This window comes from Ochotona princeps, chromosome 1 (genome assembly GCF_030435755.1).
Source record: "Ochotona princeps isolate mOchPri1 chromosome 1, mOchPri1.hap1, whole genome shotgun sequence".
Lineage (NCBI taxonomy): Eukaryota > Metazoa > Chordata > Mammalia > Lagomorpha > Ochotonidae > Ochotona > Ochotona princeps.
In genome coordinates this window covers 33,954,958-33,972,419 of record NC_080832.1, presented here as the reverse complement: position 1 = coordinate 33,972,419, position 17,462 = coordinate 33,954,958, and the positions used below count along the sequence as shown (strand labels likewise).

General features: G+C 39.6%; 1 protein-coding gene across 3 annotated transcripts in view; it reads left to right on the top strand.

The window, feature by feature from the left end:
* The window catches only part of LAMA2 (laminin subunit alpha 2), a 634,064-nt gene that overhangs the window by 602,407 nt on the left and 14,195 nt on the right, over positions 1 to 17,462 (top strand). For all 3 annotated transcript variants that reach the window (XM_058676547.1, XM_058676596.1, XM_058676658.1), the window contains 3 exons: positions 2,437 to 2,585; positions 7,717 to 7,893; positions 8,126 to 8,294. In XM_058676547.1, the coding sequence (XP_058532530.1) occupies positions 2,437 to 2,585; positions 7,717 to 7,893; positions 8,126 to 8,294 (495 nt within the window). The remainder of the gene's footprint in view (positions 1 to 2,436; positions 2,586 to 7,716; positions 7,894 to 8,125; positions 8,295 to 17,462) is intronic.

Genomic DNA, 17,462 nt, shown 5'->3' with positions numbered 1-17,462 from the left:
GTATGCAAAGTTGAAAATCCACAAAAACCTGAAGTAGAAGATCAGAGTTGTGGGGTTGCCCCCACATATCTGCAAAATTGAGATTGTGGCATACTGGTGTTAACTCATGGAGAACTCTCCCAGCAGAACAGTATGGTGATCTCTTCATATACCCGCGTCTGAGAACAGCCTCCAGCAGGGGTGACTTTGCACAGCACTTCGAACATAGTGGATCTTTCAGTGAATGATTTCAGGGCAACTGGTTAATTACATGGAAACTCAAAGCTCAATTTTTACTTTACACTCATATCACAAATAAATGAACTGAAGTCTTACATAGGGAAGAAAAAACTGTAACATCTTCAGAATATAGAAAGATAACTTTGATGGAGAAGCAGATGACTTATTGAACAATGCAAGATTACAAATACTGAAACTATATGAACTTTAAAATCTTTGATTGAACATCAAGCAGAAGTCCCATTCTGGAAATACACCATGAAAATAACCTACAAAAAAATAGTATATAAAAGTAATGCTAACCCGGCCTAACTTGATGGCCTAGTGGCTAAATCCTTGTTTTGCATGCTTCAGAATCCCATACAGGTGGCCAGTTTGCGTCCCAGCTGTTCTAACTTCCCATCCAATTCCCTGCTTGTGGCCTGGGAAAGCAGGCAAGGATGGCCCAAAATCTTGGGACCCTGCACCTACATGGTAGACCCAGAAGAAGCTCCTGGCTCCTGGCTTCGGATGGGCTCAGCTTGAGCTGTTGTAGGCACTTTGGGAGTGAACCAGTGGATATCAGTTCTCTCTGTGACTCTCTTTCTCTCTGTAAATATGACTTTCCAATAAAAAATAGTAAGTAAATCTTTTTTTTTTAAAGTAATTCTAAACAACCAGGGAGAGAAAAAAAGGCAACCATGAGTAAAAGATCAAAAAGATATGTCACAGAAAGCATGATTGACTCAAAAATATTTTATAAATGTCCAAAATTACCATTATAGGGGAGATGTAAATTGAAGTCACACTGTATACTCAATAGAATGGCAAAATAATAGCAATAATAATAAATATAATATGCCAATACCAAGTACTCAAATGATCTGGAGACTAGGGAAATCCTAATTATTGCTGGTAAAAAAAAAAAAAAAAAAATGTAAATTCCTGGGCCCAGCACAGTAGCCCAGTGACTAAAGTCCTCATCTTGCACATGCTGGCATCCCATATGGACACCAGTTCTAATCCTGCTTCCCATCCAGCTCCCTGCTTGTAGCCTGGAAAGGCAGTCGAAGATGGCCCAAAGCCTTGGGACCTTGCAACCCATGTAGGAGATCCTAAATAAGCTCCTGGTTTCTGGATTCAGATTGGCTTAATTATGACCGTTATGGCTACTTGAGGAGTGAATCAGCGGACAAAAGTTCTTCTTCTCTGTGTCTCCTCCTATCTTACTATCCAATAAAAATAAATAAATCTTTTTAAAAAGCTTAAAAGGAGAGTAAATTCCTAGTGACTTTGGATAACAATTTTACGACTGATCATGTGCATATTCTGTTATCTAGTAAGTCCACTGCTAGATAAAGACCTAAGCTTATGCACCTGTACACAATGAAATATGCACAAAATGTTCATCATAGTATTCTTATGACAGAAGAAATTAGAAAAAAAATGTTCATCAGCTGAAGTCCAATTCAATAACCTGAGCCATTTTTGCATAATGACATAGGAAGAAGGATTAAAATGTAACTAAATTTAACATAAGGATTGAGCAATGATTTTGCAGCAGGTGCCCTGATACCCCATACAAAAAAACAAAACAAAACAGGAGAACATGTGGTACCCGCTTGGAAGATGAGAACTGCATTCAAACTCTCTGGGGTTCATAACCAGATATCAAAGCCATTCTTGTTGCTATGGTAACTGTAGCAGGAAGACAGCAGGCATGTTTGTGATGAAAAATTTTCCTCTTCCTTTATAAATGTGACAGACAAGTTACACGTTGGTTATAGTGATCCACTCCACCAGCTTTAAAGAACAGATTGAAGCCTACCTCCGCAAAATGCCGTGATACTGAGAGTCAGACCCGACTTGGAGAAGCTTCCTGTCCACCTGTGACTATAGGGGAAGGGGACTTGATTGACAACCTTTGTTTCCTGCTGAGTTTTGTAAGTTAGAGCACCACCGTGCACACAGCTGTTGCCTTCAGTATTGCAAATGTGTCTTGCAGACAACTTCACTAATACTACATGTATTTTCTAAATCCTACAAGAGGAAAAAAAATGGTAAGTGACCAAAATGCATTCCTAGCTCCTGTTAAAACTCTGTTGAAGAATACATAGGGTCTTCAGCTGACCAGGTAAGATCTCAGAGCAAGTGTTCCTGGAGTTCTATCACAGAAGCTCTAAAGTGAAGTCAACAAGGAGACCCTGACAGTCTTTGATAACATTTGTCATTTTGCAGGCTTATTACGCGATACTCCTCAACAAAGGTCGTCTGGAGGTGCATCTGTCCACAGGGGCACGCACAATGAGGAAAATTGTCATCAAACCAGACCCAGGCCTCTTTCATGATGGAAGAGAACATTCTGTTCATGTTGAAAGAACTAGAGGGTAACGAGAACACTAGAGGACATACTGCTGAGACTAACATGAACTTCCTATGCGAGCCTTCCTCATTGCCTGACCCTCACTGGCTCTGGACATGCTATGCATTGCAAGATGATAAAATGGCTTCATGTCTTCATCATGTGTCTAGTTCGGGAACCTCATTTAATGGGGCCCTAGGGTGTTCTGTTCTTAATATTTATATTTGGAGCAGTTTTCTTCACCTTAGTGAAAATCCAGTGAAGCTTGTGAAGCTGCAACTAACAAACTCTCTTGCTCCACACCTAACTGCCCCTTCTCATATGAGGTATGCACAAAGCAAAAAACACAGAACAGCTCAGCGGGAGCCAGCAGCTTTAGGCAGCTGCTATTTCATTCAGAATCCAAAGCAGTTATGGCAGATACTCAGAAAACTGTCATAGACATAGAGCATGATAGCAGCTGCAGGCCCTGTGAGCCTCTAACGTGCACACCTTGTCCAGTCTCCATCCCCAACGTGTGCAGAGTCCGTACAGAGTAGCTTGGAAAGGGAGCTAAGACCAGAGGGGAAATGGCTGCTGTCCTGGGACCCACTTACCGGCCCATCTCTGTGATATCAAATTAACGGGAGCTCTGTCTTCTTCCCCTGAGCCAGAGAATTGACCTTAATAGTGCACAAACTGAGTTCTCATCTCTTCAAAACATTGCAGCACTTTCTACTTTACTTTGTTGGCAAAGTCATCTGTATTTTTCATCAAAATACTCTATGGCAACACAGAGAGGTAATTAGTTTAGAAAGACAATTAAAGGGAAAGCAAACAGAAGCCCAGAGACTTCAGGGACCTCAGACCTTCTAACCAGCCATCCATTTGCCAGGCTGAAGACATAGAAGAGAACTGGAAATCCAATTTGACTAAACCCCAAAACTCAGAGAATACTTTTAATACAAGAGTGTAAATGTGTGGCAATGGTATAAATAGATAGGTACAATTCTATGCCTAAAATCTACATGCTCTAATTATCCTCTGGTGTGCATCACAGATTAGCAATAATGATTTCTTACCTTCAAAGTAAGTAATTAAATGTTCCTCCAATTATTTTTTTTTACTATTATATATGGCATTAAGCTGCAGGTTAAACTGATACTGAGCAGTCATGCAGCGTGTCTGTTAACTGCAGTGATTGGAAGCCATGATTAAGACAAATGAGGGGCCAATATCGGGCAAACTGAGAATAGTCCCTGAGCAGAAATGCAGACTGTTTTAGGCAATGTGCAGAATGCTGATTTTCCATGTCTTGTTGACTAAATTCTAGGTCCTTTTGTTATCTTTCTCATTGAAAAAAGAACTTTAAAATCTTTAAAGAATTCCAATAAGCACAGGTTTGAGAAACATAGTTAGTCCAAATCACCCAAAATGTTTTTTCTGTTGAGAGAGATTATTCTGGAATTCCCCAATGTTTTATGTAGTAAGGTGTCCTTTTAACAGGTGTTTCTCCGCAAAGGGTATTTGATTATGTCAACCTCACAGCTGTTGACCATCAATCCAGTCTATTTGATTAAGCTCAGTGTACAGTACATCACTGAAAGCTGGCCATTCAGTTAATTGGCCATATAAACAAACAGTTTTGCCATTTACTGTTGATTATGGGATAATGTATTGGATATATTAGTGTGCAGCCACTGAACTCTGTGCCAAATCAAGAACACATTTACCTCCATAATGTCTCATTCAACACTCTAAGGTCAAAATGCAACAATCACTAGCCCTTTAAGCAAGTGCCACATAAAACTAACAGATCACTAGTGACTGCAAACTCAAGAAACATTAGTACTTCCTGTACCTATTGTGTGGCATGTTCTCAGTCAAGCGCTAGAAAAATATTAAATCTTTTATTCATTCTTCATGTGAGATCTGCAATAATCCTTCAAAGATGAAAAAACCTAACTGATCCAAAATTACTATAACAAAGCAGGCTTTAAAACCCAAATTTGACTGAAATACCTCCATTTATGATCAATTCATTCTTACCCTTTTGTGATCATAAAGGTTTCTATTTCTTCATGTTGATTATTATCTACCATGAATAGTTTGAAAACAATCGCTTTCTCCCAGCAGTTTCCAGACTAGAATTGTCCGAAACCCCACGTCACATAATCGCTGAATTTTCACCAAAATGGGGGACAAGCTTTTTATGATTATCCTGTGCCTCTTCTCCCTATTTTTCTAGTTTCCATCCCTTCATTTAATTGCTCTGGTAGCTTATTTTTTGGTTTTCTAACAACCTCTACCTTTTCTGTTTCTTTTTCCCTGTGCTACCTCTACTGGGCTCTATCTCAGTGGTCAGCAGTTCTAACAGAATAAAACTCTTCATCCCTAAAAGCTTAAGTAGCTGTATGTGTCAGGAAGATAAATAGCTAAGTTATCTCTGCTTTGTAACAACATTCTTCACACAAGGATGAAGAACTGCAGAGTTAAAGAGAGGTTTTAGGAATAATTTGGAGTTTCCACAGTAAGATCAGTTTGGACAGTGAAACCAAATGCCTTCTTTCTTCTAACCTTCTAAGATATGTTCAATCAGGAAAAAAAATCCAAGTAGCAAGCATTAAGCCCACCAATGAAGATACCCAGGTCTCACATCAGAGTCCCTGGGTTCAATTCCTGTCTCTGAATCCTGACTCTAATTAGTGTAGCCCTGGTAGGGAGCAGTGATAGCTCAAGTGACTGATTCCTGCCTCCCATACATGATTGAGTCTCAAGCTGCGAACTGTAGCCTCAACCCAGTCCAGGCACTGTAGACTTTGGGGTTATTTGCCAGTGGATATGATAGGTCTACCTCATTTATTTCCTTAGTGCTTTTTGTTTGATTCTCTACCTATCCCTCCAAAACAATTCAGGTTTTATTTTTTATGTAAATTACGAATTTGCTTGCTTGCTGTTTTATGTTAATTACCAAGGCACTTGCTTGTCTTAGTATCTTCTTCCACATATTCTACACAATCAGGAGTGACATAAAGTCTTATAACCATAGTCCCAAACAAGAAACAATGTAAAAATAAGTTATGTAATTATGAAAATCTAAGCACTGAAATTGCAAAAATAAATACCCCTGACTGATCAAAGTACTACTAAGTACTGCAGTGTTCAATCAAGTTTTTCACATTAGATATTCAGCAAAACAATATTAATGAATACTTTTTGAAAAGTCTCCAGCAGAATAATGGATATATTCATGATGTCCTTGTATACAGAAACAAAAAAAAAGGAGAGGAAATGTATGGATTTGTTGTTCCTAGAATGAAAAGTGCAAGCAAGACTCGGCTATAATGTTGTAGCACTTCCCTTGTTAAGTAATACAGCCTCAGGGCAATCCCTTAATTAATATTTTCCCCAGTTTGAAGTAGGTGTTTTATCTCCAATTTATAAATGAATGAAATGAAACTAACCATGATTAAATAATGTGTCCAAGGTCACACCGCTAGTAAGCTTCCACAATCAAACTTAATTTCCGGTGTGTTCTTTCCGAAACCCCATGTTCATTCTACATAACCATCCTGTAATCTAGTAAGCATGGACAACTATTAAGCTCCCTGAGGCAGTACTCTGCTAAGGAGAAGTTTCCACCAGAAAGGGGAGGGTTTGTGGCTCTTTAAAACACCCACCAGTGATGCTGGGGCATGGTGGTTTCAGCCTGGCCCAGCTATGGCTATTGCACCCATTTGTAATGAACCAGTCAGTAGATTGAAGACCTTTCTCTATCCGTGGACTCTGCTTTTCAATAAATAAATCTTTAAAAATTTAACCAAGTGCAAAGATCTCCTCTCCTTAGACCATGTCTCATGGTGACCTGAGCTCCTGCTAAACCCGTAGGAACACTGTTATATTCTAGAAGAGGCTATTTTTTGCCGAAAAAAAATAATGGGGGAAGAGAAACATTTCAGTGAGTCAAACAAGCCTACAAGAGAGAACTTTTCTGTGAGTCTCATGAAACCACCAAGTGGCAACAGTGTCAGTAGTGACACTGTGCCTCTGATTTTTTGCCAATGCATTCTTGCACAGACTGCTACAATAAGTAAATATTGTCTTCCCTTTCAACTGACCCGTCTCCCCCATCTTCCCCAAGCCATAGCCAAATTCATCTCTTGTTCCGTTCTTGTAATTGTGGATTGTACTGAAAGGAATCAGCTGCTCAATGACTAGTCAGAGCATTGTTGCTCCAGCTTATTATTTCCAGCTGCATGTGTGATTTTGCCTCTGTGAAATCCAATGAGATGGCAATATAAAATTGAATTTTCCAATGAAGTACTTTGATTGTTGTCCCCAGATGTGAAGTTGCCAGCATCTCACTTATGATCCTCATGTTGGTGTAGAATACATATGATTGATAGCTAGATGACTGTTGGATTAGCAGGCAAAAATCTGCGTCTAGAACCAAAGAGAACATCCCTTTGATCATTTTCATCTATAAAATTCTTTTTCTGTTCCTGATTCTTTGCCCAAGGATCCAACAATTGTAGTAAACAAGTAGTGTGAGGTTCTCAATTAGTAGTGTGGTTTATCTCTCATAAACAAATTAGGGAAATTAATAAAACAACCACTAAGCAAAATCATTTTAAACAACAATTAGCTTAGTGTTCTTGCCTGCTTCTTCTATTCAAAGCCAGCAGCCACATGCTTTATAAAACGGGCTCTAAGTGTTTGCTATTGATTCCTGCGATCTAAGCTCTTGGGAGTACAGTCTGTCCCCTAGCAAGAAGATAATAGCTAGCACAAACCAAGAAATAGAGAACCAAACAAAATGGGACCACACGCTGTGTTAACACCACTGATCCTGATACAATCAAACATTACTTCACAGTACAAGGAGCCTTGCTGCCTACAGGCTCCTGTGTTAGGCTGCAGACTACTGCCGCCACCTCCACCAGATGCTAATGCGCCAGCTGCACAATTGCCTGGTTTCAGTAAACATCCAGGGAGCGTTAACAAGGGAGAGGAGTGCCAAGATTCCGACTAACTGTGGCACTTGCTTAGTGTAGCATACCTAACCATCCTATCTTGGCTCATTTAAAAGTTACAGGAGGGAGGAGGGAAGGTTGGGGTAGCAGGGAAGAATTTTATTGAGTACTCTCTTATTTGTATCTGTTTACTTCCAATGTCAGCATCTTTACCGTCCAAATTGATGAAGACAGGAAGTATATGCAAAACCTAACAGTTGAACAGGCCATTGAAGTCAAAAAGCTTTTCATTGGTGGCGCACCACCCGAATTTCAGCCGTCTCCACTCAGGAATATTCCTCCTTTTGAAGGCTGTGTATGGAATCTCGTTATTAACTCCATGTAAGCGAATTTCCCTGGTACCAGTTTTGATATGTGCTGTTGTTGGTATGAGACTCACTCTTGAATCTTCACTATCTGAAATCATGTTCAGGGGAGAGAAGCCATGAAGGTCTTCAAGTTAAATTCAGGAAATTGCACTAATAGCCTCAAGGAGGGAGATGGGAGGATCTGATTTTAGTGTAAAGGAAAGAGAACAATGAAAATAAGGAATATTTTCATCGTTTTTCCATAGCCCCATGGACTTTGCAAGGCCTGTGTCCTTCAAAAATGCAGACATCGGCCACTGTGCTCTTCAGAAACCCCGTGAAGATGAAGATGGAGCAGTTCCAGCTGAAATAGTGATCCAGCCGGAGCCAGTTCCCACGCCAGCCTTCCCTACACCTACCGTGACTCTGTCGCATGTAAGCATTTATGTTCACATTGCTTTCCAGTTTCACCCAGCATGCTGAGTCATCTGAACTACTGCAGCAATAGCATACACTGTATACGGTACATATTAGAACTGAGGGAAGGGTAGTTTTCTGTAGAAACTTATCCTGTTCAAATCTTCCTTGAATTACTTCTGTTTATACGTATCTACTCTGTGTATTAAAAAATGCTATTTTTTAGTTGAAAAGCTAGAAAGCAGAAATATCCAAGAGCCAAGAACAAGTACCACCTGTGATGCTACAACTACAGGGACACAACATTGTGCCTTTTCAGTCGTCCTCATCTGCACGTTACACAGATCTCATCACAGACATGATACAGTCAGTTCTCTACAACTGCAGCCTCCACATCTCCAGATTTTACAAACTGCAAATAGGAAATATTTTTTGAATGTGTTGTTTTCTTGTCATTTTCTAAAGGCGGTATAATAACTATTTACATAACATTTATATCATATTAAATACTCCAGTAATCTATAAATATTAAGTTTCTTGTTGAACAGGAAAATATGCATAGACTGTATGGACATTCTATGTCATTTTTATAAGGAAATTGAGCAGCAGTAGGTGGCTATCTCAGGAGACTCCATGGATGACCAAGAGATGACTACACATAATTAAAACTGTTTCTAAATTATGTATTTGTGTCTTATATGAGTGTGTTATATATGTATGTTATATATAACACAAATTTTATATATATATTTATATATATATATATATATATATATATATATATATATATATATATATATGTATCAACGCACACAGTCTTTGATGAGCTAGTAGGCTGCTAAATCAGAGTACTTATGTTCAAATCCAGCCTCTAACCTATCATCCATATGAATCTGGGAAAACCACTTAGTTCCTCCATATCTTCATCCATAAAATTAAGATGTTAACAGTACACATGTCATAACCAAGAGTAGTCAGCAGGATTTTTAAAAGACAATGTTTTCTAGATGCCTGGGATAATACTAGCCATTGGATAAATGGTATAATTATGATACTACAGTGATAAGCATTGCTTTCAAGTTTTGACCCCAACTAAACCATTTCCCACCAGCATTATATAACCCCCTCCTAATGGCTCTGAAATTTAAATCATTGGCCCAATTAAGTCACATTGTTAAGAATTAAGTAGTTTATGTAGTTAACCTCCTCACATAGCCAGTAACTGGAAGGGTGAGAATTTTAATCCAGTGAGTCAGATTCCAGAGTATATCTTACCATCCCTGTAATGCTCTGGCTTTACAATTTATCCTACCTTAAGAGTCCATTGTGGGCTTTTCTTTTTTCTAGTTTTTCACTACTAGAAACCACATTGATGTACACATCTGACACATCTGCTCATCAAGCTTTTTAATCATTTCTGAAAATTTTCTTAGAATATATACATTAAAAAATAAAATAAATAAATAAAATAATAAAAAAAGAATATATACATAAATGGAGAGTTCTGGAGCTCAAATGCAAACATGCCTAAAGTTCTCAGTACACCTGTGTGAACTGCTTTTGATTTTATCAACTCAGACTCTCCCCACCAGTGTATCCAAGAAGGCCAGTCTCACTACATTCTTGGTGACACATGCTTGATCTTTACCTGCCGTGCTAAAAATACATGAAAAGTCACCTTGAATACAGATGTTGAAAAGCTTCTAATACTTCTCTTCCTTATCGTCCATGGTAGAAGCGATAGTTGTCATCAGAAACTTTTAGTAAATAAGTCAGTGAACCATCAGGAAAATCTGTGATTCAACATCATTTCACGTTTTGTAAAGTGTGCTTATTGCACCTATCTGACCTACCACATAGGTATAGAAAGACAGATTTCCTGTCTGGTGGTTCACTCACCAAATGCCAGCACCAACCATTGCTTCTGAACTAGACCCAGTAATCAGTAATGCAACCCAGGTCTCCAACAAAGATGGCAGGAACCCAATCACTTGAGCCATCTCTGCTGCCTCCCAGAGTCTATGTCAGCAAGAATCTGGAGCCCAGATCCAAAACTAGTCACTGATATAAAATGCAGCTTTTAGCTGCTTGGCTAAGTACCTACTCCTTATCGTATTAATGAAAGGGTATGATATACATGGAAGTATTTGAAAATTGAAAGAAGCATGCCCATGTGGCTCCTGAGAAGAACCCCTGCAGGTACTCATAATCTAAGTGTACCCACTGGTCTGTCAAGCATTTTGTATCCACTGTTTCATCTGGTCTCACACACTCTTGTTTTATTTACACTTTTCTGTGTTATTGGAATTTACTCCAGTTCACCAAAGAATACAACTAAGATCATTCAAGCAGAAAACCACCAGTCAAGCAGAGATTAGTCCAAGCAGTTGCTTTCTAAGGCCTGAGATCTGCAGCATGGATTTCAGAATGTCTCAATGTGTGTCAGGCTGAGTTTTCCCTAGCCAAGGGACTATTTACAGATCCTCCTTCTTGCACCTCTTACATATTTTAAAAATGTGTTTCCACTTGAAGAAATTATATGTATGCATAGTTGGATAAATTTTTTGACCTTGGGTCATTCTGGTCATTTACAAAATTATCATCAGGAGAAATCAGTTGAGTTTCCATCCATGTAAGTTGGCTGTAATTAGCAAGAGCACTGGAGATCATCTAGTGAAATGACTATGTTGCTACATGACATCTTTGTATGGGACACTTGATGTAGACTTGCCACCTTTGTTGAGACACTTTCTTAATGGGTATTTCCTAAGGTTGTGATGGCACAGATTCTAACTTTAGGTAGCTATTGGTTATATTAAAGTAAAATTACATCCTTGTAACTTTTAATCACAGAGATTATCTGACCAAAGGGTTATCTAAGGCCCACCAAATTATTTGGTCTGTCCCTGTCAAGTAACCACAGGGGTTACTCTAAATTCAATAAATCTCTAGCATGCTCATTTTAAGCTAATAATTTTATATGACCTGCAAATTATTTTAAAAATATCCAAATATCCTTTGGAAGAGCAAAAGGTTCTGCAACCCTAACATTAAATTTGTATTTTTCTAATTGCCCCTTTTAGGATTTAAAAATATCTTCACCTTCCGTAAGTTAAATAGTCAGTAAACTCAGACAGTCCTTAATAACCTAACGTCTAGTTATCACATCCCTAATCATCATTCTTCAGTTGAAATAGCCTTTTCAAAATATAGTACCTAGACCACACTATTCAAGATGAAGTGACCAGCCCAGGAGACACTGAAGTTCTCTTTGGTCTGTTATATTCTAGCAATGTACCTTTAAATGTTTTTATGTTTCTACCAAATGCACGGTGCTATTGATTGTTATTGGAAATCATATTGCATCAAGTAAGACCTTGAGGATTTTCTTATCACTCTAAATTCTTTCACTCAGGTGTCTTGCCTGTTAGTCTTGGTTTGAGTTGTGTTTTGTTTTGCTTTGCTTTTAAACGGACAATTCCGCTATCCCCTGATCATTTAACTTCTCTAAGTCTCAAGCACATTTTGTTCTGTAGGAATACCAAGTAAAACCCTCTTTAGTTTCTAAGGAGCTTCCTTTTCTGAAAGTAAAGATTCTTGCTTCTCTGGAACTGGACATGTTCACGTATTTGAGGTTTTTGTTTTCTTATTTTGCTATTTGTTTTAACCTTCTGTTCTAATCTGGTCTGCATTGTTTCACAATAGTGTTTTTGAAAACAGCACATTCCACTTAAATGATGAGTCCGAAGCAAAGGATTACAGTAACTACCTATTTGGTTGATTTAGAAAAAAAATAAAGACCATCAAGAAAAAACCCTAAGGATTCCAACCCTATATCTGAAGCAAGCAAGCCCTAGAATGTATACAGCGTGGTCCTGCATATGAGAGGCAATTTGCTCTAAAACACAGATATCTAAATTCTGACTTCTATCTCCGATTCTCTTACGACATCAAATTATGACTGTGTGGCCAGAATCCTAATTTTAAAACTTCCCATCTCTATTGAATCACATTGCATCTTACAGTTTCAGATCATGGAGGCATAAATCCCTTTTCTTCAAGTTTGCTTTCTTTATATTTTTCCTTTGCTGGTAGGAGCAGGTGTATTCTTTTGGAAGATTACTAAAATCTCAGAGTTTGACTTACAGTGAATTTTTATTAAGAACCTACAGATTGCAATGATGAGTAAGGTACTATCAATGTCAGCCAAGGAGGGGAGAAAACAGTCTGACGTGCCTGCCAGCGCACACCTACATTAAACTCTGGCAGGTTCCTTGTCCCCTCAAAATGTAACAAAAACAACAGAAAAACAGCAATGTATACCTTTCAGGATCATTATGAAGAAATATATTGTTTGCAAAGCACCTAGCACAATGCCTGGATTGTAGTGACACTGCTTCATTGCTAATATTTTCTGTCTAGAAAAACTGTATTTATTTGAAATGCAGAATAATAGGAAGAGATCTTCTGTCTTCTGATGAATCCCCATATGCCCACAACGGTCAGGTATGAGACAGAAGATCCATCTAGATCCCCTGGGTAGGTGACAGGAACCCAGGCACGTAGGCCATCATCCAGTGCATCCCAGATACAATTGAAAGAAGCTGGATGGGAAGTGTGGAGCAACCAGAACTCCAACGGGTATGCCAGTATGGGGTGCGACCATCACAAATTGTATCTCAATCCATTATATCTCAATACCCACCCCTTTATTTTCCTGTATGGCCTAATCTGTTTATACCTCTTACTCTCTCTTAATTGGAGAAAACATGTCTGCATATTATAATTGTGCATGTGTCTCATAAAGATGGCAGAAAGGATAGATCAAGTCTGGAGTTTGAATATTACAGAAATGTACCAATGTGCAAGTTAGAGCAAGATTGGCCTCCAGGGATTTAGCTGCATTGATATGAAGGTATCTTTTGAATTTTAATAAAAAATTGAACTGTGAGCCTCAAAATTTAGAATCAAGACAGTACAGTGGTATAGTAAGCTAATCCTCCACTGGTAAGCACCAGCATCCCATATGGGCACCAGTTCATGTCCCTGCTATTCCACTTCTCATCCAGCTCCCTGTTTATGGCCTGGGAAAGCACTGGAGGATGACCCAGGGCCTTGGGTCCTTGTATCCACGTAGGAGGCCTGGAAGAAGCTGCTGACTTTCAGCTGCAGATCAGTTTAGCTATGGCTATTACAGCCAAGTGGGGAATAAACCAGAGAATCAAAGACCTATCCTTTTACCTATCCTTCTCTAAAAATTTCCCTTTCAAATAAAAATAACTAAATCTTTTAAAAATGTGTAAACTAAGAATAATAGTAGTAGACATGAAGAGCTCCTATGTTGATCACAACTCTGGGAACCCAGGAAAAAAGAGGGCAGAGAGAAGAATAAAGCAAAAAGTCCTCTAACAGTTTTATTGCTACAACCTTAGAAGTTGAAGAAAATCAAGATCAATCAATTTGAAACAGAATGTGTTTGAAGTTATTTCCCATACTCTAACAAATGTCTCTTTCATAAACTAGTATATAAATATTACTGTAAATGCTCAGGAACCTCCAAAAGAACTCATGTACAGCCAATTACCATAACTTAGTTTCCCAATAAATAGCTTAATTATGGATTTTACAGTTGACAACATTGGACTCTGTACTATAAAAGCATCTTCTACTCAGTATTCATGCATCAAGGGCATCATAAATAAGCCTCAGATATGGTACTCCCCATATTTATTCAGAGGATTATTGGTTCATGAAAAAAGAAAACTGGGCAGTTTTGATGGCGATTTGTCATTTGAAGCTTTCAGAGCAAAGACTCCAGTTTTAATAAATACAAGTTAAATTTCTGCTCTGCACCTATCTAAATTCAAGGGATGCTTATCAACAAATCACAGGCTACCTTGCAAACAATAAATCGTTTCCATATGCCAGTCACCAAACAGGAGTTTGAAATGACTGCCATCTTATTCTGACCTGAAATGAGTAATGAGTGATCGCATGTGAGCAACAGGGCGTCCCGCTCTCTGCTAACCTGTCTTTTGTATTCTTCACTTCCCTATGGCTCCCAAGCCCAGCTTCTTTTGCAATCACCTTCAGCCACAGTACTGCTCCCTCAAGAGCTGTACCACTGCACTACACTTCTCATTCCACTTCCCTCTACTTGTAACTTTTCACCTGCCAAGAAAAGGCCAATCAGGAAGAAAGTACATCTTGTCCTTTTATACACTGTTCTTCCTCCTGCATGCATGCAGTCCCCACAAGGTGGCAGAATTGTAACATGTTGAGATTGATGAGCCTCTTGAGATCCTGACTTATTTATTGTTTTAATAAATTTCAGTGACCAGTATTTCCAAAATAATACAGATAAAAGATCATGTGCATAAAGTTGATTATTTCTCTCAAGCTCACATTAGCTTAGAAGAGAAAGATTAATTGTGCAATGACCATTCTTTTTTTTAAAGATTTATTTATTATTTTATTACAAAGCCGGATATACAGAGAGGAGGAGAGACAGAGAGGAAGATCTTCCATCCGATGATTCACTCCCCAAGTGAGCCGCAACGGGCCGGTGCGCGCCAGTCCGAAGCCAGGAACCAGGAACCTCCTCCAGGTCTCCCACGCGGGTGCAGAGTCCCAATGCATTGGGCCGTCCTCTTCTGCTTTCCCAGGCCACAAGCAGGGAGCTGGATGGGAAGTGGAGCTGCTGGGATTAGAACCAGCGCCCATATGGGATCCCGGGGTGTTAAAGGCGAGGACCCCAGCCGCCAGGCTACGCCGCCGGGCCCAATGACCATTCTTTAAATGCTCTTTAAAATCAGATCTTTCCTACCTATTGTTCCCTAGTTAGATTTCATAGGGAATCAGGGTTGAAAACATGCTTATAGACAACATGAATTTATTCCTATACAAAGCAAACTATACATCCATTTCTATCTCTTACATTTCCCCTTATTATGTGAGAAAGCTAGCAGCAGCAGATCACCCTTGTCCTCCATCACAATGCCTGAGCGGAAGTCCGGGTGCTGCTCTTCACTCCATCTTCCTTCCCATGTGCATTCAGGGAGGCAGCAGGAAAGGCGCAAGTGATGGAGTCCCTGCCACCCACCCATATCCATTACCCACTCCAAGGTTTGGTCTGGTCCAGCTCTTGCCTTTGTAGGATTTTAGGGAGTAATCAAAGAATGAGCGTATGTTTCTAATAATTATTTTCAGTGTTATGGAGTATAAAGGAAGCTGGAGCTTCAGGATAAGCAATTTCACTCTTCAAAGGATGTGGGGAGAATAATGGGAAAAGTGCATCAACAGCAACATGCTGGGAGATTGCTGCCCCATACCATCCTCAAATCTGACTTGGTTCCACTCCACCTAGGGAAAACGGTGCATGGAACACGTAATATGTCCTGCCTTTAAGGAAATGAGAAGGGATTTTCAGTTGCACCAAAATATTAGTATATTAGAAGTCAGAGTTTACTTTCCATTAAATCCAAAAAGCTTACATGAACACTTCTCAGACCTTTGTAACAGCCCATTTTATGAAGGGAATATGTTTACTAAAGCAATAGATAATATCCATCCTACTGCAAATCCATGATGGTAAACATCAATTTGAATAACCTTACAGAACGATGAACTTCGCATCACAATTTTCTATCTTGAGGTTACCAACGGTTGGTAACTACATCCTTCTGCAGTGGCCAAGCTGAGGATATCCTTTATAAGCACTGCTTCTCTCAGATCCCTGTGGTGCACCCTCCACAACAGTAAGAAAGGAGCTCCCAGATCTCCCAGCTCTCAGTTTCTTTCCAATTTCCAAGTGAATGTGTCCTGTTATCTGAAAAGGACCTTGACAAAGCACCTCTTTTCTGATCAAAAGCTTCCATTATAATAGTTCAAGCCAGACCTCTTTCATGCAGAAAACCCAGTAGAATGTGACCAAGAGTTGCTGCTCAGCTGAGGGCAGGCTGTAGAAGCTCCTGCCTGATCTACCTACCAGCAAAGTCATGAGGGTATTTGGGCTGCCTCGTGGCAGAGAAAGACAAAAGGTCTGTACGACAGAGAGCCCCCATCAACAAAATACGTCACCTTTCCGACCTCCGCTTTGATCATTTACAAACTCAAATTAGAAGTCTAATATTAATATTTACACATTGTTTCTGAATGACTGACATGACAATATGGAAATCACCATATGCTAGTTTTCTCTTTGATAATACATTACTATTCCAAATCCCCTGTGTATGTATTGACCTTTCCAGTCCTCCAGTTTGCAAAGTATTGAGTTTAGAGATGTCTTAGTGGAATTGTGCCCTCAATGAACTCCTAGCAGTGAAGATCCTCTTAGTGATTTCTGAGGATTGCAGGCTATGTGCATTTGTTGAGATGGTCATCTGTACAGGAAATAGCACGAGAGGTTGATAAATGATCGCACTTCTATTAATAGCCTCATTGAAAGGCAGTAAGTCATAACAGCCTTTCCATTCGGGCTCATTCTGCAGGCACCGTAAGAAGAAAGGTACAGCTCTGTGCACGAACAGCATTTTCCTGACCTGCTACTGTGTTTTTTGCGCAGCTGTGTGCATTCCAGTCACAGTCTGCCCTTCATAGCCGACGATCTCCTGGGAAGCAGAAGGGAAACATTTGCAGGAAGCCCAATTTTAAAGCATTTCCCACCACTTGAAGCCTTTTACCTGCTGTGGCACAGTGCTCCATTTGACCACACGCAGGAGAAAAGGCAGCTAGGCGTTTCCACTGAGTGCAAAGTGACTGTGTTGCACATGCGTTGCCTCCAAGGTGACTATTTGGGAAGACACTGCATCAAAATCCTGCCTTGGGTTTCGGGATCCCCTGCTGAGTCAGCGCTCCATGGGCTATGGCCCACTCCAGAGCTGTTAAATGCAGATCTCAAAAACAGATGTGTTGGGGAAAATGTCTCGGTTATTTGTTTCCTCAAGTACTGCATGTTCTAAATGGCATTGTAAGCCACCTGCACATCCAACTACCTTGTGAAAATAGAGAACAGGAGAAGGAGTCTTGGTCATTCAAGGAGTCTTAATTAGCTACTGAGCTGTGTGTTATAGTGGCCAAGTATGTTCCAGTTAGACTGGCTACGCCATTGGTAGGACCCCATGCAAAATGTAAATACAGGGCTCCTGGCAGAAAATTGTTATAAAAGGTGAGATAGTGACCGTG